This window comes from Ptychodera flava, chromosome 3 (assembly GCF_041260155.1).
Source record: "Ptychodera flava strain L36383 chromosome 3, AS_Pfla_20210202, whole genome shotgun sequence".
Lineage (NCBI taxonomy): Eukaryota > Metazoa > Hemichordata > Enteropneusta > Ptychoderidae > Ptychodera > Ptychodera flava.
The window spans coordinates 23,750,861-23,778,813 of NC_091930.1; the positions used below are offsets into that span (position 1 = coordinate 23,750,861).

Genomic DNA, 27,953 nt, shown 5'->3' on the forward strand with positions numbered 1-27,953 from the left:
ACACTTCATAAGGTGCAATAATATTATATAGGGCTCAGCCCTTTCAGTCGCGCAGGCGTTGAGATTAAAAATGTTATTTGAATCGATTCATGATTACTAATCATAAAGGATAAAATAGAATTAATTGTTACTTTCTATATACATTTGTACAAGTATGACCAGTTTACCCTCTGATGACAGTGCACGTACACGATGTCAGACCCTGTAGGTATAGATTTTCTGTTATGTGTAAAAAAGTTTGACATAAATTTGCAATTTTACCATGATTACTATTTATTGTGTTAACAAGGGACGTATTGTACCATAATTAACTTTGCAATAGTAACTGTACCGCCAATCTTCCGATATCGTAAGCTGAAAACCAGCGTTACTTCTAAAAACGGGTAAATTTTGCACATAGTTATTGACACAGAGGGCGCCTTTCTAAGATTCAATCTCAGCCTTATTTGCGAATGTTCTCGATCATATGCACGACAGTTTTCTCTCTTCTTTTAAATTTTAGGCGTGATCAGAAATTTTGTATCAGCGACAGGGTGGATAATAATAATTACTCGCTAATAAAAAAGTTATATTTTATTAATGGCATGTTATAAAATAATAGCGAGCACGTTTCGAATTTGTTTATTTACGAGCACTCAAAAAAAAACATGGCGACGCCCACGAATGAAGGGTACACTTCCGGTTACTCGCATAGTATATTATGAATACGCGCATGCGTAGTCAGTAAGCCGCTGGCGCGACTATTAGACAGCAAAATACGGTGTTTATCAGGATTATCTACGAACGATGTCATCTAGGAGGGCTCAGGAATTACATCTCGTGATAGAAACTGTCATTAACGATAAGGTTTGATGACTACCGCTATGATACTTTCGAATGCTCACGATGAAGACGCACTTTCAATGTTTTACTCTTTTCACACGCATCCTGCGACTGACTAAGTCATGAAAAACCGCGGAAAGCCATTGCTGTTAGGTCATCTTTGAAGTGAAGTAATTAAGGATAACTCATGCCAGTCATTACAAGTACAAGCACCTCACTAGTCAGTAGTCATGTTCCTGTATCATTGAAGACAACCTTTACTTTAACTGCCAACCAAAAGTTAGGCACCTAACACTAAAGAATTGAAGAAATGGAAATCAACACGCAATGTCAATTTGCTTTTTCAGGCCAGAGAAATTACAAATGGCAATTGCGCCCGCGTTCATTATCTCCATAAAAACAGCTTCAATGCGGACATATTGCCATAGCACAAGACAACAATCAGATCGTTTGTTTTCATTATAATGACATACTTAATGCCATAGGTGGACATCAAAAAGTCTTCTTATTCTCTTGGATTTATCTGCAACATTCGGTTGATCATCACATATCAATCTGTTAGTTACACCAAAAGTTTTGAACGAAAGCAATTGCACTTCCCTGCTTCAAACCCTACAAGCAGAACCGAATCCATTATGTCACCGTCGAAGCTGCAATTATTGCTGTCAGTAGCGCGGTGTTTACTTAGACAAAAGAGTAAGTGATGATTATTAAAACAGCGAAACATTTCACTGATGATATCAAACATTGAAATATTCATTGGTTACACGAATTTATCTTACAATCTAAGACTCAAAAACGACAAAGATGAAGTCATTCATTTGCCCCACACTTCATTTAGACAGTTTTCTCATGATAAAATGATGGTCGTACTGTTAGTCATCTTCAATATTACCTGACCTCGGTGATATGCTCGAACTGTCCCGTATCACCACCTGCGTGACGTACACCAGCACAGATAAGAAATCTATATCATCTCTGTTGCACGTCGTCAACTAGTATCCTTCATACATGTACGTCGCGACTCTTGCGTGTACATACCGATCTGTCGTGATCGATGACGCGCTGTCATGACACTTTTACGAAAGGTGGCGCGCTAAATCCAAACATGGAAACATAGAAGGCATGTCGAACGAACTTCCGAGTGGTAAAGCTTTAGCTATTCCCGAGAATCGAATGGGTAATACGTCGATCGTTTTAATGGCTCAATAACGTCGGGACTGCAATCAAGTCGTTCGACTCAATGCAAACGTCGTACGTGGCGATGAACCCGTAAGCTACACCTTAAGCTACGTACATGTACGTTCAACCGAATGAATACGTACGACTTCGGAAAAGCGACATAGAAGGCACAAACTTTAAGTCATTCGACGAACAACGATAATTGTCGATCGGAATCGAACGGCAGCATAGGGCTGTGGCGAATACCTACATGTAAGCTTTCAAGCTGTAGCCTGGTCTCAGCAGCGCAGCGCTGCGCAGTGGATGCACTGTGTGACCGAAAGTTGACTCGGACAACAGAACAGAGTTTCCGTCAAGTAACAATATTTAGAGGTATCTTCGGGCGAGATATGTGTCACTGCAAACATCAAAATCTTTAAACGTAAACATTGACGACCGGTGACAGCAGCGTTGTGCCAACAAGCATTGCAGCTTGATGTACAATCTGAGTGTCATCCATCGGAATCTTTCGGGCTCGCCTAGGTTGTAAGCTTCTGATACTTTAAATGCCACGGCTTCTCTAAGAATGAGAATTACTTTTTCGATCGTGTCGTTGCATTTACTTCATAAACTATTTGTAAATATTCTAAATAACTCAAAATACTATGGTTATCCGTCGCCAGCGCGGTGAAAGCTATGTCCGCCGATGGCAGACTTGCCTTGGCATCGCTCCAGCGCGAGACAATGATTGACACATTCACGTGACCGAATCCGTATGTCTGATTGGTTGAGGTAACATTCGATGTATCAAAATTTAAACTTAATTGGATTTATGAATACAGTATACCTGTTAACGTTTGCACATTCCTGGGTGACGGGCCGCTTTACTGATTAAATGAAAGTAATCCGCGTAAATAAAATACAAATCGCGACAAAAATCATGCAATTTGTTGCGATAATTTTGATTCATCCACATCAAAAGATAATTGGAAGGCTGTTCATGTGATAAATACATAATCCCATTGAATTTTTCTCTGTTTGACGTCATCGTATACTCGTGTTTTTCCGCGGAGCCGCACAACTCGCGCATGTCTCCACGAGAAAAAGCTCATATACGAGACGTGAAAAAGAGAGAAAAAAATGTGGGATTATATAATTGCAACACAGAATGGCAACACATGTAAATCATGTCTGCAAACATGTGTCCTTTGCTATTAGCATAGATATAAAAACCGCAATCGTACTGTAACTTTAATACTCAAACGTGTATACATGTCGATTTAAGATTAATGTTATGCTAGCATGGTTCAATTGTTTATGGCGTCTAAAAAACAAACAAACCAATAAAAAAAATATTAAAATCCAGAGAATATATGTAAAAAAGTCAATGATCACTTGTTAATAGAAGAAATCACAGAAAATGTAGATATATCAAATTATACCCAATCATTCGACGTTCCTACAATTAGCACGCTAACTTATGTTGATGTATGGTAACATAATTTGGCGGATTCCTCACTTCTTATGTTGCTCTACTTCGATTTTAAAGGATCAGGCCAATCTCTGTGCCTACGCTCGAAATGTGCATCTTGGACTGATTCAATGGAGATTTGACTCACAGAATCTGAGAAATGATGGTGTTACTCTCAACCTCTGAGACTGAAGAGTTCAAATCGTGAAACTACCACGTGCTGTGCATATCCACGAACGGCAAACGGTTACCAAGCTAACCACCATGCGCTGCGTCCTCTTGGGAGAGAGAGACTTGGTCCGAAGTGAGGATTGTGTGACCCTTGTTTCACAGGCCAACATACGTTTGCAAACAATAGCCTTCAAGATTAAAAAAGCGCCCTCCTTACGACAGTATGGTTATGGCATGATGCTGTCGAGTTACCAAGTATACATTTAATAGAAGCTACCCAAGTACGCCACCTAGCGTTCACTTCCCACAATCAAGCAGATGTACTTAATACGTGTCATATTATACATTAACCTGCCTTGAAAAAAACTCAGAAGCAACCGAGCACGATATTCTCGGGCATACATCAACAATACTACATATTTTTGCGGTGGTATCGACAGGTGACTATAATATAGTCGTTGCATTTTCGAGATAACAGTGCGTGAAAATGATAAATCCACTTATTTTGGTGGCAACATTTAGCATAATGCGTTTACCAGGTAGGTTGCTTATTTTGACGTACAGTTGCTGGTTTCTGGTTTTCGCCCTTTACACCTGAATGCCATATAATGTTTTAACGGAAGAATTCTGAAAACAGCAATAATGACATGACAGGCTTTATTTACTGCGCATATATTATGTGCCTCTTAAAGGCATTTAACCCATTGAGCATATCAGAAGTCTGAACCTTTACAAATACATTTACGGGTGAAATTTACTTGCCTTAGAATCGGAATACACGATGACTTATTAGCCAGTATGCATAAAGGGACAAAGTCGGTCATTTTCTACAATTTTGCGATGACAAAAATTCCCTGTCAAGTGACCATAGATTGCGTCAGGAATATTTAAAACCACCTTCTTGCTATTTACGGCAAGTTCGATGTTTGCCAGGGCGTTCGCGCGATTTGAACCAGCCGTCATGTTACTTTGTACTACAGCAAATTACTACACGACCTACTTAATGTCATGGTAGAGCCCGTGAGCGGCCTGTGACCTGAATAGTAACTTCAGCACATCGGTTAAGTGACGAGGATAACACGAATTAAACAAACGCGCGTCTCTCAAAGTAGTGCATAATAGCTAAATTTAAAGGGACATTTGCTTGGCTTCACTGTCGAAGGACACTGGATGTGAAACAGAAATGAAACCATAGACTCAATGGTTCTATGATAACATTAAAACATTATCAGATTGCTGTGGTGATCGTGAAGCGGGTACAGAATAATACATATTCTTTGCAGTCTATGGTGAGCTAGTCTTTAATGTTTATATACCTAAATCTTTGTCGACCTTTAAGGTTTTTATGACATTTTCTTGCCATTCCGTCTTTTTTACAAAACTTGAAAACATCGCACTCAGAAGTGCGACTAATCAGTGTAGCGTCGGCGACATCACCGTGACGCCAGTAAACAAACACAAAAAACAATAACAGAAAATCGGTCGTGGTCAATGATTGCCGTGTAAACCATAAAATCTATGTCAAAACATGGCGTTCATCTTTACAATGTTTGCGTTGTACGGATGAAAAACACAGGATTGTACATTCCCTCAAACATGCACCCTATTAACAAAACTTATTTGTTTGAACGAAGGCCGGGTTGAAACAAAGAACTAACACTAGTTGATTGTAAAGTGTACAATATTTTCTCAGCAGAATTGTTATCACTCTGATTTCACTTAAAACAAGATGTATTTTTCTTATTTTTCACACAATTTCCGAACCAAAACAACATGCGAAATCTCCAGATTTTAAATGTTATTTTCCATTTGCCTTGACAAATTAATTTGATTGTGATATTTTAATCATAAAGCACTTTTAAAGTTTGTATATAATAAGTTTGAGTTTTTGAGAAAAAACATTTTAATGACTGCAAAGTATATGCACACAAAAACTGTATTTTCCTTTGATAGTTATGGCTTTAAGCGAAACATACACCTTGCTAGTAATAACTTTTGCATGTGTACCCAATTATGTAATTTGATATTGCCACTGGATGCCTATAAAGGATTTTTACGACTAAGACCTAGACTATACACGGCGTTTTCATTTCTTACCACTTAGACATTGGCTGCATAATCACCGTATCGCCGAGTGACACATTGGTGATATATGGTGATGGAACTCAACTAAATTGTAGTTACGTGGAAGAGCGAAATTCTGCTGCATGGTATAAGGGGGAGGATCTGGACCAAGACCGCCTGACCTTGGGGAGAACATCACAAAATCCTGAATTGTATGAAGTTGTGGGGGACGAGGCCATATTTGAATACAATCTTCGTATCCTAAACGCAACTGAGGAGTCAAATGATAAATATATATGCTCAGATATAGATCTACGTGGATACTCAGAGGAAGCGTACGTTTATGTGATTGGTGAGTTCCCAAATATTTTGACTGCATATGCTCCTATAATGTTGTTATGTCATGCCAAATTCACCTTACGAATCGACGATTTTTAACAAAGCAAGGCCCTCTTGTCTGAAACGTTCCTTTAGTAAACGATCTATTAATCAGTGTGAAGCCTCGGACAACTGGGCAGAATAATACATTGTTGTTAGAGGGATAGTCAGCATGCATGCTAAAAATAAAAAAGCCGGCAACATATTGAAGAGAATATACAACTTGAATAGCGAGAGAATTGTTACGTGTTTATCAGGATAAGGATTGAGGAAATTTTAAATAACTGTTCTCAGACATTCCTGGCTTCTCAGTAGTATCAATTACACAACACAGTACGGGTAGCCGGCGCTGAATTCCTGACGATAAAGACAATATCTTGATATAATTTTTTAGATATTTTTGAAAGTCGTATGAATTGCTGTGAGACCTTTCCTAATCTGTCTGAATATACATTCTCTATCGCAATCCTTTGACAATTTCAGTCGAAATCAATCAAAATGAAGAACTTAAGAAAATGTACATGTCCTTTAATCATAGATGGCCTGCCTCGTGAGTTCCTGCCCTACCTAACAAGTGATCCACGTAAAATTATTCTTTTTTCGTTTTACAATACCGTTCCAAAAATTACGCTGTCTTATTTTGGATCTAGAAAGCCACAATGAAATTAGTATGTGGTAAAGAAGTCCACATCAACTTGTTCATGATCGTTAGGTAATATGGCAAATTATCTTTTTTATTGAAAACCAATGCAATTTCAGAAATCAATGTTCGGTAAGACATAATGAGTCCCGAGAACATGTATTAGTAATCTAAAATGCTAATGTAAATTTCAGGTATACCGCTTGTACGGGCTTATTTTTGTTATCGGAGTGAATGACGAATTCAATGTAATTTTTATAAAAATCGAAAATTGTGTTTTCCTTTAAGTTAATACTGTGATGATGGCCATTTTGAAATTCAAATTTCGGCAATTTTTCACCGGTACCAGATTTTCCAAGGTAACCGCTGAATCTTATTCATATTAAAACAAAGAATATTTAAAAATATTATTGGAGAATGTTTAAGTTTGAGTTTGATGTTGAGACCTTTACTGTCCTTCAAATAGTAATATTCATCGTGCTTAAGATTGTAAATATGTTATTTGAGACGTCTGACATCGCAGGTTATAATATCTAGATGATATTAATTTCAGATGATGTTCCAACTTGCACGGTGCATCCTGATCAAACGGTGATACAAGGAGACACTGTTGCGTTTGAATGTTCTATCGATTTAAACGAGAATGCTCCAGGAGATTTGGTCTGGTTGCAAAATGGAGAGGAATTATCACGCTACCAGGGGCAACTCTATACGTGGGAGACTCAGCTAAGTAGTTCAGACCATAACGCTACCTTTGACTGCCAGCTGCAACACTACACATTGCCGAAGTGGAAGTGGTCGAAAATATCATGTCAAGAAAAAATTCGAATGAACGTTCAGTGTACGTAACTTATGAAATAAAATAAAGAGTATTGTCCTACATGAAAATACTTGGATGATGTGAAAAAATCGTTCTCGGTATATAGCGCGTATGGTTCGTCTCACGACTATAGTCATGTATGTACCATTTCACGTCGTACACCTAAAGCGTTTCTTTGTTGAAGGCGAAAACTCACTTTTGCACATATCAACGATCAATCATGCAAACATTGCGGACGTAAACATCGGAACAAAGAGGTATACTTTATTTTTGCGGGCTAAAATTGTATATTTGAATATTTTTCCTCTAAGATCCCCCAGATGTTTCCATAGTTTACACAAGTCAGAATCCAATGAGAGAGGAGACGGACTTCAGTGCAGAATGTGAGGGAACTGATGCTAATCCAGAGGAAATAGAATACACATATTGGATCGGCCCTGATGGAAAAAAGATTTCTGACAGCACATCACTTTTACTCAAGAATGTAAGCAGAGAGATGAGTGGTGGATACACCTGTGTAATGTCCAATGTCTTTTACAATGGAGACAAGGGTAATGGGACAGCAACAGTAGAAGTCGATGTGCAGTGTAAGATTGTACTTATTACTAAAATATCTAATGATTTTCCTGTTAATGCTGACACCGTTAACGAGCGAACAGTAAAGAATACAGTGGTTTATATTCCCACTTGATATTAATTCTCATTTATCGTAACTAAACCAAACTAACTAGCTCAAACGTCGAACACTGATAAAAATAATTCAATTTTTTGCTAATAACCGAAACCACAAGGATATTATGAATGTATGGATGCAGAGTCGTCCACCGATCTATCCTTGGACTCATCAATTCATCGATCTGTAAATATATACATTGAGCCCTTCATCTGCCCACTCATCTGCCATCCATCCATCCATCCATTAATCCAGTCAACCATCCGTCCACCCGTCCGTACATATGTGCGCACATCCTTCCGTACATACATACAACCAAACATACAACCATACAACCATACAACCATACATACATACATACATACATACATACATACATACATACATACATACATACATACATACATACATACATACATACATACATACATACATACATACATACATACATACATACATACATACATACATAAATTTTGCATATAAATTAAGAAATAAATAATCGAAATCCAACTTCTCTACGTGATGATTTATAACTTTAATGCTCAGATTTATCATCTATTAATATGACGGTCACACCCTTTATCAACATTACGGAAGGGGACGAGGTGACTATACACTGTGAAGCATTGGACGGAAACCCCGCTCCGCATATACTGGAACTGTTATTTGAAGACAGTATCATCGGCCATAGCGATGAGACAGTGTTGTACCACACTATCGCCAGCATCGAAGCATCTCATAGCGGTATCTACCAGTGCAATGCTTACACTCTTTTCTACGATGATGCAGAAGAACACTCGTCCATTACATGCGATATCGTAGTTTACTGTGAGTACAAATACTAACAGAGTCGATGTCTTTGTTTTTCAATATATTATGGAAATTCTCTTCTATCTTAGAATGGTGAAATACAGATCAATCGCATACTTCAGACAATTTCTCCCCGTATTAGTTTTATTACCTTTCCCTAGACGTTATGTCTATCTGTAAAATAATATTTCATGAAGCTATCTGTTATTGCATTTACTGTTTAACGAATGATGTCCGTCTAGTATCATTTAGGAGGTCAAGCTATAAATTGTACATATCTAGAGGTCACAAATATAAAAATTACGCCATTTTGTTATTCGAGTTTCACAAAAACAACTTCGCCATATGTAATAATTATTAATGTAATAAGTTTGATAAATCTGAAAAACCTGTCTGTCCGAAGCCAGGCCCATGTCTTTACATTTATGTTCACAAATGCCACTGGTGAACACTTTTAGACATTTTTTTTTTCATTCCAGATTCTCCAGAGTTTGTATCCGATGAATTAGAATTCGAGGCAGATATTGGTGACGACGTGTCCATATCTTGTGAAGTTCATGGATATCCAACGCCTGCCATAAAGTGGTTCGACCAAAATAGCGACATCATCACCGGCGAAGAAGAAAATTTGAATATTACAGTTAGGTTGAGCGAAACATTAGTTAAGAGCACGCTGACTGTTACCGTCGCCGATGAGTCGTATTACGGGCGATACACATGTAAAGCAACGAACGACATACCTCCAGATAATGAACAACGATGGAAATAGTAAAGCCAGGTGATTCATTAAATAATCACTTTTAGTTTAGTTTGGAAATGTTTCTGTCTTTATATACTGATTTTGTGTTCATACACTTGAGGAAGTTGATGTAGTTTGAGTTGAAACTTCAAAACTAGCAACTTTTAGAGTAGACAGTTAACAAGTGCTAAGCGATATGAAACTTATCAACGCTATAGGTCTAGATTTCCCTATTTATCTTCAAATAGTGATATATGTGTATATGTAATGATATGTCAGCTTTACTGTTTTGATAGATACTGTGCAATATGTTTTAAGAAACATGAAAATACGATTACATTTAATTTCTTTCTGTAACGAATACTCTCTACAGTTTACATAACCTATACTGTAAATTAGTTGATTTTCTATTCTGTCAATATAATGAATTTAAAAATTCTGATCTGCAAAGCGAAAATGGCTATTCTAATTGCACGTTCATATGATTTTCATCTTTAACAGGTTCAAATGCAGACACCATCGCTGTCGCAGTCACATGTACCGTCATTGTTGTGGTTCTAATCGTTGGAATTGTTCTGGGAATTCTGTTCTACAACAAACGTGTTTCCAAGAAGCAAAGCAACAACACAGGTAGGTGAATAACGGACATTAGCTTGTGATAGCTTAAAAGTAGTGAAACAACATATATTAGTAAGGAAGCCTTCAGTTATTGGCTGCATGTAAAATGCGACCCTCCCTCTTATGCCCTACTCTTAACTATGGCCCTCCCCTTGATGCCCCTTTCTAAAATGTGACCCTTCCCTCTCCAAACTCTAAAGTATATAACATGTGTATAGGCTTATAGAGAAGAGATCATCTCGAATCTTTATGCACATAAAAATGTTACTCTCGCCCTGCGTATCACAGTCTGTATTAATTTCTTATTCAGTCTTTGAACTTTCAGCGAATTACATTTTAATCTTTTCAAAAAATCACTTTCATGCAAGATTTCAAGTCATATAATTGAAAAAAAAACTCGCATTTGATAAGTACTTTCAACAACTGCAGACTGTACGATAGGTTGTTCAAATTAAAAGCTACCTGCCAGTCGCATTTTGATTGGTCGAGCTGAACCACGTGACTGACCACAAATACACAGTAATTGTTCGTTTACATGCCCGTGAATATGAATAAAAAGATTAACATCTCAAAGTATCGTAACTTTACAGCTAAAACACAATCATAATCAATCACAAAATAAAATGAAGCACTTGTAGGTCAAGTTGAGATACTTTTTCTGCAAATATTTCAGGATTTGCCAATTTTTTACAGCGCGCGTGACAGTGCGTCGCGTATTGCTCAGTTTCTGGGGCCCAGCCGTTGTTCGCTCCTGAAATTTTAGGAAATTTTGACGGTTTTCTTGGGTTCGCTGATAATATAATGGAAATAACAGACTCCGCTCTGACCATTACGTTTATTTGTGGGCGCGGGCTCGAGGAAAGCCAAATTAACAGGCTCGGCAAGCCTCGCCCGTTAATTTTTGGCTTTCCTCTCGCCCTTGCCCACAAATAAACGTTAATGGTCAGCGCGTCGCCCGTTATTTCTATATTTATAATTCAGCTTGTGATTGTACAGGGAGCACTATTATTGATCGTAAAGTCACCATTTAATAACATTACATATAAATGTACAAATATAGCAAGTTTTCAATTTGTTTCAATTGTTTAAGAGTTTCCCCTAGACTAACTTGAAAACTAAATTAATATTGTTTCGTGAAATTCTTGGCTGCGTCGCGGACGAGTGATCCCCCGTATAGCGTCAGTATCCGTCCGAGCCGTAGGTGAGAAGGGATACGGCCGCTACACGGGGAATCACGGGTCCAAGACGCAGACACACGAGTGAGGAATACGGGGGATTATATCTTTATCACATGCACAGACCAAGTTTTCCGCGATGAAACCTTTCAGGAATGATAATTACTGTGAAAGAACGAGAGGGAGTATTTTACAAGAATTCATACGCTTGTGTTAAGCGGTCGTGGCTGGGTCACAGCTGACTTCACTGTGCTCAGCTGTACATGTCATGGTTAACTTAGAGCACGCCGAAGCTGCTCCTGTGGATGATTAGCGTCTCTCATAGGGCTTTTTCTGTGCGATTCACGTCGAAAGAGGAAAGACTATAGATTTTTAGTGCAAGGTATTTATTTAGTACTTACTATAACATCATTCTGAATGAAAATTCATTCATAAAATAATTGGACGTGCAAGCTTTGTATAACATTTTCAAAATAATAATTATCATATTTTACGAAATTATCAAATTTATATTTGATATTTTATGGATAAAATGAGCTTGTTTAAATCTAATGAAGAGTGTTCATATACCATCGTAGTCATATACCCGTAGTGTAATTGATTAAAGCGGTCACCTCTTAAATTACGGACAGCTGTTTGATACGACATTTTTGGTTTCTATTAAAATCAACATGACAGTTACCGACAGTTACAAAGTTTTCAGCTTTTCATAACAACTTAGGACGGACAACGTGATAACTAATTTCGAATAAAGAATGTAGGACGAAAAACACATTCCTATTGTTAAGCTACCGAAAGAGGCGGCAGTGAGCCACCTTTATAAATATATATATATATATATATATATATATATATATATATATATATATATATATATATATATATATTATATATATATATAATATTCAAAAGGTATGTGTCAAATTTCATGACCCTTTACAACTGTTTTTGTGAAAAATTGTGACCAATTCTTAGACAAACAACAGCCTCCCTGTTGTAATTTCTGTCCAGTCCCTATGCAGCTTATTCTTATTTTACATTCATCATAAACTTACCAATCTAAATTATGACCCTTTCCCAGTCTTACTTTGTAAAACGTGATGGTCTTAAAATTCCTCCGGCCCACTATTTTATAATAACTGAAGGTGTCACAACAGAGTATCCACAGTTAGTTCAAAACACTGATGTGCTTTCTACATTACTGTAAAGAGATCTTAAAATGTGCTTTCACAGAAAATGCGATTTGTCAACATCCGAGTAATAGTGATTGACTTAACCTTGGTAAATGTCATATCGAAAAATTGAACTTTTTCAACGTTTGAAAACAGATTACTTATTGCATATTATTTATTGACAATGGTGATAAGGAGATGAAAATGTGAGATTTGGAGGCCGGTACCTTAAACGATACTGTATTAACATCAGTACAGAAAAAAATACAATCATTCAAGTATTCCTTAAATTTATCGCTGCGTTCTATAATGAAACAAGACAGTTCAAAATTGTTTATTCAATATCTCGAAGTGCCAATATATTCAACCCCTGCAAAGCTTGTTCAAAGTTAGGTTTACCCTACCGAAAGACATTCTAAAATCCAAGAGAGGAACTGATACTATAGACTAAGTTTAGAACATTGTCTGTTGATAAGCGTTGCAGAAAAAAAATCTAAAAACATTTTTTTCTTTTCGTTGCAGAGTACGACAATGCGGGGTAAGTTGCGTCATTCACTTTCAATTGAAATAATAATTGTTATTGATTTCTACTTTTTTATTAATGGACTTATGAGATAAATTAAGACCAATGTTTTTGTTTTAAGACCAGATACCAGCACTTATGCCGAAATACCCGCAACTAATTCGAGTCACAGGCAGGAACGAAACGTTTTATAGGAGGCTAATGATCTCGATCTATTTCCAGGTAAGAATTGTTTTTTTATGAATTTTCAAGAAAATATGTTTTAATTTAGTAAAAACTGTTGTTCAGTTGTAAATTGCCTGACAGTACTGACAGTGCAGTAAATTGTCTGACAGTGCAAACTTTCGGTCCCAACACAAGGGTTCAGCGCCGATAGCATCGTCAGAGAAGATAGGACCATACTTGGAAATTCGTCTTTTTGTAAGCTGTTCACACACAAACGAGATAAGAAATGGAACATCCCTCGTCAAGCGCCTGGCGCAGAAGAGTTAAATACGCCAATCACATGGTATTGAATCTGGCTGTCACTGAGACAAGATCGTCGACAACATTCGAACTTTGTCCCATACATACCGGAATCTGGCGACCCAAAGCTTCTAAAATTAATACATTATATGCACGGTGCTAATAACAGGAAAAATCTCTCTTGAAGCTAAAGTTCCCTGTTCAAACTTAACAATTTTCCGCTATATAAAATGGCTCAGAGTTGTTTTATGCACTATTGATTACGTAATTTCCAGTTAAATGTATGCATTCCATCGTCCTGGTTAATGCTATTATAAAACAATGGATTTAAACAAGTTTGACAGATGTTTTAACGAAAACTGGTGGGGCACTGTACTGATATTTGTGTTATAGCGGAAATTATTTGATCACGTGTAGGATTACGTCTCAAGCTTTCTCATTGGCTCATACTCAGACCGTACATGACCATTACACAAATAATGACACGTTGAAATATAAATAATTCACCATCTATGAAGGTACTGGCAAATTTCTAAGCATGTTTCACTTGTGATATAAAAATTAAAAAAAAATATGAATAGCAAACGTCAGTGATGACGGAGAAATGTGTCTCCAGTACAGAAGTAAATAGGTGTGTACGCAGAATGGTCTGCACACAGTTGTCTCGGTGCCTTGTTGGCTTATCAACACGTTCATCATGGAAAAGAGGAATCGAGTGAAGATATACACATATATGACCCATTTTGAATATAGATGTGATCCATGGTGATAAAGCCAGGCAACGTTAATGCATGTTGAAACCTGCACCAGTATCTTATGCTATGATCGGTTCAATGTATGTCGTTTCAGTAGGACCTAGTTTTCCTTTTTTTCAGTAAATTCACAATTGCCTTTGAATTTGCCGTAGATAATAGAATTTTGTGGTGGAATTTCGCATAAATCGGAGGCATTAACAGTAGGCTTAATTGCACTCTTCTACATAATATTAATTATTATACACCTACTGCCGTAACCTATGGGAGTCCAATAACTTTCCGTATTTTGTATAGTACGCGGAGTCCCGAATACGGGAGACGCGCGACGCGCCTGTTTGATCCTTTGACCTAGCGATTATCGGATTTACTATTTTACGGTGAAATATAGACATAATAACAACTTCCACCAAAATGTATTGGTAGTATAAGGTTTAAAACACGCTAAACACAAAACTGAGTCTAAATGCGATGATTTTTATTTTAAAAACTAATTAAATTGAAACATTTAGCGAAGTTTGCTTGTACTGCACTGAACATTAATGGGCTTCGTGCCAACGCAAGGGACTTGTACTACGGAGCAGTAGATCGCGCGCGTTCCACTCATATTGCGCGTACCGCATCCCTCAAAATTTACCATAAAATTAGTTTATACGGACGATAATGGAGGGAGGTGTATAATAATCGGGTTATACACAAAATACGGCCCTGTATGGACTCGGGCTCAGTGAGTGACGTACTGGACGAGCCGAAGGCGAGTCAAATAAGTCATTTATTACATGCCTCGGCGTTAGTGCAAATATGTGCATTGATTTGAATAGGAACATCCGGGGAGTTAGCGGGCGTGTGAACGATGTACTGACCGGTTTCCATAGTTACCCGGTCCGGTGAAGCCCTTCGACGTTTTCGATGTCAAAGTAGACGCTTAACGCTAGATGTAAAATATCAGTGCGCGCACTGCTATTTTGACTTTCGTTAAAATCTGTTTGATGCAGCTCGATAATGGTAAAATTGTTTGCAAATGCCCTGCATGTAACTAAATGTCATATAGCGTTAACTGTGAAAGGCATGTAATAAAAATATTATTGCCTGAATACATGGGTTTATGTGCCCTCGCAGCAGGAGACAATTTGCCCTCCTGGCGTCGGGCAAATTGTCACCTGCTCTCGGGCACATAAACCCATGTATTCAGGCAATAATATATATCACTGAGCCCTCGTCCATACAGGGCCGTATTTTGTAAATAACCCTATAATATATTAAACGGAACTAAAAAGTTATTTTTCGTCCATAGACGCTTTGACACGTCATCTTTGACCTTTTCTGAAATTATAACAATTTTGCTTGGAACAAAAACCAACTGTGTATGGTTTTGAATTTATTTTTAATTTTTTCACTGCCTTAAAGGTAAATAAACTCTTAAAGATGTTACGTCAAAGTCTACGTATAGCTATTGAGCTTTGTAAAAATAGATTGGGTGATCCACACGATTACGGTCGGCAGCAATGCCTTAGCCGGAGCATAACGTCTCCTTGGGGTAAATCGATGATAATTGATCAAATGATTTGTTGATGGTAATGGTACGGGATATTTGTAAGGAGAAGCTTTCAACGTTATGTGATCAGCTATTTATGCCTCAGATCACAATCGGTTTTGGCTTGAGTATCAGGTTATAGGATGTTCCGTCAGTTTGCAGAGCGGTTAACGAAAATTGAATTCATCGGTGACTTAAGTTCGACTCTCTGTCTTTCGGAAGGTCACCTGGTCATGCCAGGGCATTTTACTTTGATAAGTGTTGCGAGGAAAGACTTTGTATGTAACAGTCGAGGGAGATTTTCTTAGGGGGCCATTTGCAGACAGACAGGAGTGCCAAATAGAATGATGATTTTCTTTATCCGTGCTTAATATCAGCTTGCCTACAAACTTACACAAGCACTTATACATACATAACACCATTTTCATCAACAGAATCCACTGTTGAGCAATTTCGTCAAAAGTCATCTAAGAATATTGGTGGAGAGAATTTCAATTCCAGCCGAATGACGAAAGTAAGTGATCTGATTTACATACCATCTATATTTCTCATAATGATGTAATTGCTACCAGAATGTCATTTCGAATTGTCCATAAAAGTGAATGTCATTCATTATCTGGTGAGCAGGTACAAAAATACCCAAATTTGACCCCGGAATTGTCCATGATGGTTGCTGTATTTTAACGCCTGTTCAATTAGAATCTGCATGTTGCTACCCTGGTAGCAATCCTAGGCATTTGAAACATTCAACATGGCCGCCAAGATGGCCGCCATGGCACGTAAACGGTCATATCTCAGCTTTGTGAGCTGAGCTAACAGTTTGTCAGGTGTTCTTTGCAGGTTCTTGTCTTTTAAAGACTGACCTGTGCGATCATTGATTTGCATCAAATCCAATATGGCCAGAAAAATGGATGCCACAGTCATATATCATTACATAAGATTGATGTTTGTGTCTGAGAGGTTTCATGTATTATTGACAAGTAATTCACAAATAGCGAAATCATAAGGCATATGGTGAACGACATAAATCAATGCTGGCTACAGAATGGTTTCCTATGGTCTTGACATATGGTATGTCAAGGCGACATTTTTTTATATTAAGTGCTTGGATTTAAGGGGTCGATTAAATCATAATTAATGTGATGTCAACCATACACTTCTACACAAAAGACCAAATGGACGCAAACTAAATATACAAAGGCGTCTAAATACTTGCAAAATATCTACGCATTCATTGTATATTTGAGACCACATTTATGGTAAACGCAGAGTAAACAATAAATACTTCATTGAGATATAGAATTTATGCTAAAAACTAAGATGGCTAACATAAAGTCCGCCCCCCCCCAAAAAAAAAAAAATAAATAAATAAATAAATAAATGGAAGGGTATCTATACTTAAAATGCATCTTTGTCTGTTTGTTAATTTTTGTAACGTTTCATATGTTCTGCCTGTGTTTCTGGTTACCAAATCTGAAGAATTTTCCAAGAGAGTCTAGAATACAATAAATAGCAAAAAACGGTCGCCAAGGTGGTTATTACTATTCGTGTATCATTGAGACAATTAAAAACTTCAAGAAATGTCGACAAGAACAAAACGCCACACATTGTGAGATGTTATTTTGAAACTCTGGATGTTAATGCATCCATGTTTTTTTATAAGGTAATTTATTACATCCGACAATTATTACAACTTCGTCCCAGCTTGTGACTCTACTCTTGGTCTCGATCCAACACTTTTTTTCATGACATATAATTTCGCAAAATTATGAGACTAATAGTATTCTCTTTGGTTAGGCAGCTCCTCAAATAGACATTGGCGATTATGAAGTGGATCTCGGCTCGATTGGTAGCCCTAAGCCGAAGAGTAAGAGCCAGCCTGCCGATACAGAGCAGATGCAGTATGCATCATTGCAGCTCACCCAACCAAGTGAATATCAAAGTTTAAAATAGAATGCGCCCTTGGAACAGATAATCGGACTCTCAATGATGTATGGTGACAATTCAAATGCCATTTCAAAATGAAAGTACTCTGTTAACTAAATCCATTTTACTTAACACAGCTTTATTAGCATGAGCCTTAAATCTTTCAGCCTATGTCGGGTAAACAGAAGTGCCTGTCACCATGAATATAAAAGTATTTTTACGCTCAGGTATGTTAATGCATGGGCATAGGCTTACATACATGTAAAATCAGTTTGAACATACTTTTTAATCAGACCTGGTCAGAAAATTGTGAAAATTGCCAAAAATTTTTTTTTGCATTTGATTAAGTTGAAATTAATCATAATAAATTACCTACGTCAGATCACGTGACCATAATCTATTATTTTCCCGCCAAAATTGTATATTGCAAATAACTGAATATTCCAACCGTTAAACATCAAAATATTGAAAATATTATGACCAATTAATGTAAAATGGGATAGGAACTTGTGTTAGCACTAGTGGCAGATGCAAAATTATTGAATTTTGAAAAACATTTCTTCACAAAAAACAACAAATACAATATTTTTGACGTTTTACATGAATATTTTGAATAACAGAAAGAAGTATAGATAGAGTTTCATGAGTGCTATGTATTTTTGAAAGAATATGATAGATGTAGATGTTGTTTCCAAACGTGCAAAGAAAATCAAGAAAATGTAACTTGTTACGGTTGGAATATTAAAATTAATAAAGACATAAATTTTGGCGGGAAAATATCAGACTTAGTCACGTGACTCAACTCGTCAAGATTTAGGCAGACATTAATTTTAAAGAATTTAATAATTCCAATAATTAGGCCAATATCAATCAAATTGCGTGGTTTTTAAAGATAACTGATCATTTTCTTACTTTTGGGCTTGATTGATACAAACACCCATGCATCAACTTACTTGAGCGGAGACATTCGTAAACCATGAAACAGCTCGCATGCATACATCAATGAGAGAGATAGAAACACACAGAGAGAAAGATACAAAGAGAGAGACAGAGATTAAATCTGTCGTCATGGACTCGGAAGATTACAGTGATCGATGCTAACAGCAGACCGTTATACTTAATAACAGCAGATTGTTATTTTATGACCAAAATGATTATGTGTAATAAGTTTCTAGCATCTCGAAATCTTCTGACTTAGTTTTCCTTAGACCTTCAGTCCTATTTATATTTGGACGACTTACCATATACTTTAGTCTCAGATAGTGTTAAAATTCGCTAAATAATATTTGTTTCGGTGATAACATTTTGAAACCAACTTAGAGCGGTTGTTTCAAAACGTAGATTTATCAGCGTAGATAATGTGCAGCTTTTCTGATACATAAAGATTACATTGCTTGCTTATGTTAGAGCAACTTGATGTTTTGTCAATAATTGAACATGATACATCAAAGCCCTGGTCCAAATAAACATTCATAGTCAGTACCAATACTGTTCTCATACATGTTTGTTAAGGAACGATTGCAGGTTTTGAAGGTGTTATCAGTGAGGCTTATGTAAATACGGCGGTTTCAATGAGGTTCGAACGCACAACGTACGGCAGCCGGTCACCTAGAAAAGAAGCCACAGCCAAAACCGCTCGGCAGAATCCCAAATCTCAAACCGAATGGTTCAATAACCGATCTACCATGTTACATTTTTCTGACTGGGACCGGTAGAGCTCGTGAAGCACTCACACTCGTACGCTCACTATCACATATCACACACAAATTTTATCGAAGAGAAGCAATAAATGCATCGCTTAAGTTTCTAAGACAAGAAATTGACCTCTTTAATCTAATAATTAATTAATAAGCTCAGAACCCCGTACACTATACCTTTTCCGAAAGCCTTGATAGAGGGGAAGATTTTGGTAGTAACAGTGTAACCATTGTTACATAACTATCACGTGGCAGGTAATTTGCATAACCTTTCAAAAATCCGGTTTCCCTATGTTACGTCTCAATAGCTCAAAACATCTGACTAAAACTTGCTGGAATGCAAGCTGTCACAACGCTCTTCAAAAGTGTGTCTCAGATTTTTATATCTTGCTTAGTTTTTATTTGAGCACAATTTGAAAGAAATAAACTTGGGTTAAATTCACCGCTCTGGATATTTTCAAGCATAAAAATTGCTTAAGAAAGTTTAAAAAATATTCTGAGACACACTTTGGATGATCCTTAGGACAGCTTGCACTCACTCAAATTTTAGCCACATATCTCAAACCATTGTAAAAAAACATAGGGAAAACCGAATTTTGAAAGGTTATGCAAATTACCTGTCACGTGATAGTTATATAAACAATGGTGACACTATTGTGCCCAAACTGTTTCCCTATATCTAGGCGTTTGGAAAATATATAATTTACGGGGGTTCTGAGCTTATTACCACTAGAAATTTATGGCTTAAAAATGTCAATTTCTTGTTTTGAAACTGGGCGAAATACAGGCTCGGGAACACTTCTGTCCACAAGCAGAGCCATCAACCCTGGGTAGAAAATACGGTGGTTTCAATCGGATTCGAACTCACAACGTACGGCACCCTTCCTAGCGGAAAAAAAAACACTGACACTCCTGTTGAGACTTTGCCCTTGAAAGTGACACTCCCCTTATCTGTTAAATGGACTTGAATTAAGTTTTCACCATGATGGTAAATTAAGCTGAACGATAATATCGACAAAAGCAAACTCAGAACGGCGTGACGTCTGATATCAAAATGCTACATACTCTGTGTAATTGAGATAAAAAGCTGTATTTGTACATCTTAAGCAAAGAAAGGACCAAAAAAATCTAAAAACAAAACAAAATATATTTGAAGATCAAGAATAGATACAACAGGCTTATGTTATACATGAATGTGTCGATTTCAAAAGACGGCAAGAGACTCTCAGGCAGGATATAATAGTGTAAACTAAGAGCAAACTATTGCGCCTGGTCAATACGCGGCGCTTATGCTGAGTGTAGAGCTGGTAATAGACTTTTATGTCAAAAATCATCCTTTCAGCTCAAATTAAATGCCCGTCACAGGTGTTCAAATTCATCTAAAGAAATCAGCATATTTTTTTACAGGATTTTTCGTCACTGGATATTCTTTTTTTTTCCTTTTTGAGTAAGAGAGAAGAATGACCCATAGAAAAAGGTGATAAATTGTCAATATTGTGAGGTATTTGAATGTTTAGTAATGAAATTCATCAGAATATATCATTGACATGAAATATTCAGATCACATTCTGGCTACTAGCTGAATCAACTCACAAGGAACATACGTTTTAATATTCTGATGATGAAAGGTTTTAAGCTTCTTGGAAATAATGAAGTAGTTTGATACTTGCGATCAGACAATGATGTTTTGTTAAATGTGACGTAACATTGGAACCAAAAGATCATATACAACCCTTGTGCTAATTCGGATCATATATTCACACCCATTAGGTCAGCAGAGAATTGGAGGAGTACATACCCTAGCAAAGCCAACTCCGGTCAACTTACTTATGATGCAGGCATGTGCGCATCTCGATCTAAAGTTTATCTTCAAGCGCCCCGCGGACAGTACATTTATTACGTCCTCGTATATTTATGCAGAAAGTGAGCCGGAACAATTTACAATTGACGACTATACTTCGGGATTTAAAATCATCAAATGACATATTAACATAGGAAATACATGAAATTATTTGTTTAAACAACATAATGCTTAAAAATTGATATACCGCATAACAGTGATTAATATAAATCAATGCACTATTCGATGAGGAAAATCGTTCAATTTTTTAAGATTGTCGGCTAATATGTAACTGAAGCAAATTATCGTCATTTGTGTGTAAACCCAAACATTTTGAGTGTAAACTATGTAAGAGAGGCATGTACAGAAAACATTTTAGCCCAAACAACATTATTGCCCAAACTTTATAGCATCGAGGCAGAAGACTATTTGTCCTCCCTATGTCGAGCAAATAGTCACCTACGCTCGGTCACGTGGTCCAATGTTTTGCGTTCAATATATTATAGAATTATCAGTGGTCTCGTACTGCGTGTTTAGCTGTCCACTGAACATTAACGATTTACAAGATGACTAGGATCCTATCTAATAGCGATTATTGATGAATCTGGTTCAACACATTAACCCTAACAAAGTTTCCAAAGCTTCTGCTAATAAAATTGGTATGTGCCCTGGTTTGTATGGTAATATCGTACTGATATTTTGTAGTCGACAAGCCATCACTTAAATACTAAATAGCTAAAACACTAATCTTGTTCTAACTTAGATTATTGTATCTCTGCAGTAAAACAGTGGTAATGGCTTTAATTCTCTACGCTACGGATGTAATAACGAGACAAAAAGACTTAAAGAGCAGTTGACTAAAAATAAAATTGTTTCTCGTGGTTGGGTATGACAAACAAATAAAATTAAACAAGATATATTAACTTATATGTGTACCGACAGTAGGGTGTATTGTTACCACTTTCAGACAGTTGTCTGTAAGCTGACATCGCCAAGTATCTCCTAGCTAGCGGTCATTGTTTTCATTGTTTCGCTTTGATTAAGTTTGTGTGTGCGATGTGTGACAGTCGTACGCGCGTGAGTTCTTCACAAACTCTATAATGTGTAGAGCGGTTGCAGTCCGAAAAATGTAACAACTTAGCCGGTTACAGAACCACTCTTTTTGAGAGTGAAGGTTTGGCCGAGCGGTTCTGTCTGTTGCCTCTACGCTAGGCGACTGGATGCCGTATGTTGTTAGTTCGAACCCGATTTCAAAACTAGCCGTATTCAATGTTTTTGCTTTACTGGTTCACTACATAACGTGCAATAAAATATAGTGTTTACTCTTTATACTTCCTACCCTACCAAAATATTGGAGTTATCAACCATATTTCTATTTCCGCTTGGATTTACTTCGATACATCGACAGGCTTAGTGTTGCCATTGACATAAAGTCTCAATTAAAAAAAGTATTGGCAATTACAACAAATTTGTTCATCAAATATGAAGGTTTTATAAAGAAATGTTAATAAAGACGAGGCAGAATAGCTTACAATAATCTATAGCTGAATTAAATAGTGACCAGATATCTCTTAGCCTTTTTGCTTATCTGAAAGGATTGAATATAAGATTATGTAAGCAAATATCAGGTCATATGCACCTTTTCTCTACACACCGCACAATGTTAGACTCCGCTCAGGTCAATTGGTACAGCCTCTAGGCTACTCATGGTTATTCTGGAACGCGGAAAAGTCCTTGAAAAAAAATCAGTCGAGTAACCTTTCACGGCACGGCGTTTATCTGGTACTATTATCAGGAGGTCATCATGTAATGGCAGGGCAGAGTTGATTTTCGAAACATAGGTTAAACGTTATGAGATAAGTGATCACTTTGCAGACAAAAAGAAGGAAAACTAAACTTTGCCCGTGAGGGCACTATGACAGTGCCTGAAAATGTAGTTGATTCTACCGAAATTAAAACATGTCTTCATCGAACATCTTAGGTAATTCAGTTTAGGCCAGAACTATCTTTGATTTATATGTATGTCGGTTAAGGCGTTTTTGAATGTCAACAAATCACTTTTAACATTTGGTAATTACGTTGACAATTATTCACAGTTTTAATTATAACATGCAAATTTACACAGATTTCATAGTGAAAATTCAACATTTTTGAGGGGAATTTGAGTGTAAACAATGGTCAGTTGAAAGAATTGGTAAACTTGATAATTATGCATAATTTCAATCGAAACTTGAGTATGGATGCAAATTTAGAGAGAGTGCATACCGGTAATTCAGCATTGTGCTTGAGGAGTGTAGAGTGGAGATTATGTCCGAGGAAGACTGACGTTGTTGCCCTCCCAGGGCACAGCATTAATTGTATTCTATAACATCAAATGCGTGGCTAACGACGATGGAAATCCATGGAGTGATACTTCAGATTAACTGGACAAAATCGGCCATTTATCATTCATTTTGTTTGACACGAGACACTACTTATATGTTTGACTTGTTGAAAGATACTGAATGAATGGGTGACCATGCATATATTCGACCCCGGTTTTAGACAGATACATTCGCGGTTGCTATGTGTATCAAATATTACTTTGCTTATATCTACTTTGCTGATATATTTATTTTGTTCCCTGTTTCTGTGTCATCTTATGATGTCGACCCCTTCCATTTATTATTTAATTTTAGTTAGTAATTTTCGTGTACTTTTTGGTGTTGAGGCATGGTACAGAGTTAATAGGGTAACTTTCTATTTCGTTATCGGTTATATCAGTATTGAGCTAGGTTTCCGTGATTGCAATGAGGTAGCATCCGATATTGCTGAGGTGAACATTGAAAATGTCCAGCTTTCTGGTCCTAAGAGACTTTCAGCATTTTGATAAAATGAACATGATTAAGCCACCGCTAAGTTGAGGGAAAATGAGAGGCTTTATTGCCAAGAAAAGAGAACAGAAACGCCAAGAAAAATGGTAAAATGAATGCACAATATGAAATCGGCTATTCCGAAGCAATAAAAAAGACATATTACTATTCATGTTATGAAGTTAAAATTGCCCTCAGCAAATTACAAAACAATGAAAGGCTTAATACTATAAAATTTACTATACTAAAACAATTCAAATAAAAATAGCGAAATAGCCTACAATAAAAATGTTAAGCAAACATATGGGAAAAAGTCCTACAGTCAAGCAGCCGCTGGTTGGTGACTTTTTGGTCAAGGTCTGGATGACCTTTACAGTGAATCCATCCTGCGAGGCTGAAATGTGGTTAAAGGGAGTTGAATTCCCGAGGAATGGGGGTTAGCATGGATCAAAATCCAGGACACTTGAGCGAAAGGGAAAGAGAGAGGTGAAGAAAGGAGATGAAGGTGGGATTGACCAAGCTTGGTGTGACGTGAACCCAGAAGCTGAATGAATGAATGAATGAATGAATGAATGAATGAATGAATGAATGAATGAATGAATGAATGGATGAATGGATGAATGAATGAATGGATGAATGAATGAATGAATGAATGAATGAATGAATGAATGAATGAATGAATGAATGAATGAATGAATGAATGAATGAATGAATGGGAAAAGCCTTAATATGCACAGTTCCGTGTGCAAAAGTCGGATTGAAAGAGATGAAAGTCTGAGGGTGCTGGTTCAGGAGAGTATGTTGGGTGTTGAACGAGAATGAAGCCGCGGGCACGCACTTTTGCCATCGCACTGACTGACTTGTGTGGTGGAACATTAACCTGATGGAAGAAGAACCTTTTCTCAACTTTCCTCCTTGTTTTATTGAATGCCTCTCGTAACTGCCTTGTATCAGCCGGCAAATACAGGGCGAACTGAAAATAAACCAGTCAGTTAGTCATCTAAAGAGTTGAAATAAATGCGAACCAACAAGCTTCATAGATTTGGCATCGCTCCTTCCCAGTTAGGCTAAAACTTTTCATCAAACTCTCATAGTTGGACATAATTATTTAGTGAAAAGCTTATATTATTCAGTTGAAAATATAATTTGTAAAATATATTTTTATGTGATTTAATAAATGTTTATATGCATTAAAAGGTTTGCTGAGTTAACGTTGTCGACCGAGTTTGATTTCTAGGGCCACTGAGTGATGTTGAGTGTTGAGTGTTGTTGATATAATATACAATGCTATTCTTATCAAAGTCCTAAAAATCAGTACGTTACAGTGATACCATGCAAAAGCGCCTCACTAGAATAGACAAGCTGAATGAATGTGACAGTGTTACACCATCAATTGACCTCAAGTAAAATTAAATTAGAGTCGATTTCATGAGTACAAGAGAGCGATTTAAATTTCGTTCTACGGATTACTAATTTGGTCATAAGATTAAATTCTATCGAAATGCTCCTATATCTTTAGAAATCCAAACCCTGTATGAATTTAAGTAAATTGAAAATCACATCTACACTCACCCTGGTATCCTCAGTAAATCTTCTAATATCTCTCCTTTTTGAATATAATCAAATGTTATAACAAAAAAACAACCAAATAAAAATGCAGCTTTAACAAAGAAAAAAGGTGGTTTTGTCGCTGAAATGCTGGCAATTTGGATTTGATGCTATTTATTCAACGAAAACACGGTAATTTGAATAAGTCAAATTTCTTTCATACATGAAAAAGGTGTAAACTGATACATTGCAGATATTTAAGAAATTGAATAATGGTACACGACTCACCAAACAACAAGAGAGAAATCTTCTTCTGTCGGATGCAGCTTTTCGAATACTTGACAGTCTGTGGACGAATTGTTCATGACTTTCATAAGAGACAAGAATATGTGTCGGGTATCGACTTGTCAAACAGGAGTACCACTAGTCAATAATGCTCTATCAAGCACTGAAATATCCTTGTTACTTTTCACATTCGTTGTCCTTATCCAGTCTATGCGCGTGATAATGACAGTGAGATAAAACTTAAACTGCACATCGATTTCAATGGAATCGCTTGCATATCCTTTCGTTCCATCAAAAAACGTATTTTCAGCGAAACAGCTGTATATGCCACTTTGGTCTCTATTGACATTTTGAAGTTCGACTAGCGCGGCATCATGTTCTGTAGTATCATTACATTCCCACTTTACGTTAAGGTTATCGATTTGATTTGCATCTACGTTCCAGTGTTCAAAGTATGAATCGCCTTCGATTGTTGTTTCCTCAAGAGTTGATCGTTTTCGACTGTGATTTCAATGTTTGGAGGATCTGAATAAAATCCAAAAGGTTTTAACAGTATGATAGCTACGCTACGTTGCTTTTATTATCGTGAGGGCGAAACAGAGTTGCGCGACAACAAGTTAAAAGCAACATAATAGTTACTTTTAAGATACAATATCCTGCAAATTTTTCATGAATATTTGTTCTATGTTAGTAGGTTGTGATGATGATTGAATTTGTATTAAGTATTGTCATGTCCTTCGTTTTTTTTACATTCCTATCAACCATAACGCTACTGACATTAGTTTTGACATATTTCACTTACACTGGACGTCCATTACAATTGTTTCTTACATGCACGTTCAGACCATTTCCGAGGATGTAGGGTATTGTGTTCCAGTTGACAATTGAAAACTGTTCCGTCGTCATATTTGCGGAGTGAAGTCGTCAACACGTTCGAGTGTCCATCTTGTCGAGAAACTTCAACACTATCGTTGTACCAAACAAGATCACCAGAGGCATTATTGTTAAACAATATGGTACAGAAATAAGTAACGTCATCACCAGCTGTAACAACCGAATCGCTACTAACTGAGAATGGTGGTACATTCACTTAAAAGCGACAAACAGTTGCAATCCTGTGAGATAGGATCAGCGCAAAATATATACTGTGACTTGCTTGCTAGCGAATATGTATATACACATTATCATAAAACATCAAATCACAAATGGTCCAATAATCATATCCAACAAAGCTTAAATTTTAAGAAGCCCACAGACATTGTAATATTTAATAAACCCGTTGTCAGCCATTGTCCCTACCTATATAAGGAAGGGTTCAAATTATTATTTGCATATATTTACTTACTTATGATATAATGGAAGTCTTGGCTCCTCTTTTTCGATCTGCTGCATCAGTACAATCGTATTCCCCTTCTTCGTTTAAAGTCGCATCGTGCAAACGAAGATTTTACACGTTACATTCGCTGAAGATTTCGTAGTCTCCGGAAGAATTCTGTAATGTTTCTCCTAGCGTTAACAATGTTGTTCCGTGGTACCATGTTTTAAGAGCAGGGGCGCCGTTATAGGTACAGTTTAGTTGCGTCGAGTCTACATGCATGACAAGCGTATCCATTGGTTTGACAATGAATGCATTTGCATCCCTAAAAGCTAGAGTAATGTACGTGTCTCCTAAACAAATCGGTCATTTAACAAAATAACTGAATATCTCCATGACTCTACTTTTATTTTCTGTAGATGGTATTCATAGTGTGCATACGTCATATATCATGTAAAATGTTGTAAACTGTCCCGAACCAAAGGAGTGACTCTATAAA

General features: G+C 36.9%; 1 protein-coding gene across 1 annotated transcript in view; it reads left to right on the top strand.

Annotated features, from left to right (window-relative positions):
• Positions 1 to 27,953, top strand: part of LOC139128537 (cell adhesion molecule CEACAM5-like) — a 48,078-nt gene that overhangs the window by 11,378 nt on the left and 8,747 nt on the right. The window contains exons 5-9 of the mRNA XM_070694305.1: positions 5,806 to 6,041; positions 7,839 to 8,114; positions 8,750 to 9,031; positions 9,493 to 9,732; positions 10,254 to 10,382. Coding sequence (XP_070550406.1) covers positions 5,806 to 6,041; positions 7,839 to 8,114; positions 8,750 to 9,031; positions 9,493 to 9,732; positions 10,254 to 10,382 — 1,163 coding nt within the window. The remainder of the gene's footprint in view (positions 1 to 5,805; positions 6,042 to 7,838; positions 8,115 to 8,749; positions 9,032 to 9,492; positions 9,733 to 10,253; positions 10,383 to 27,953) is intronic.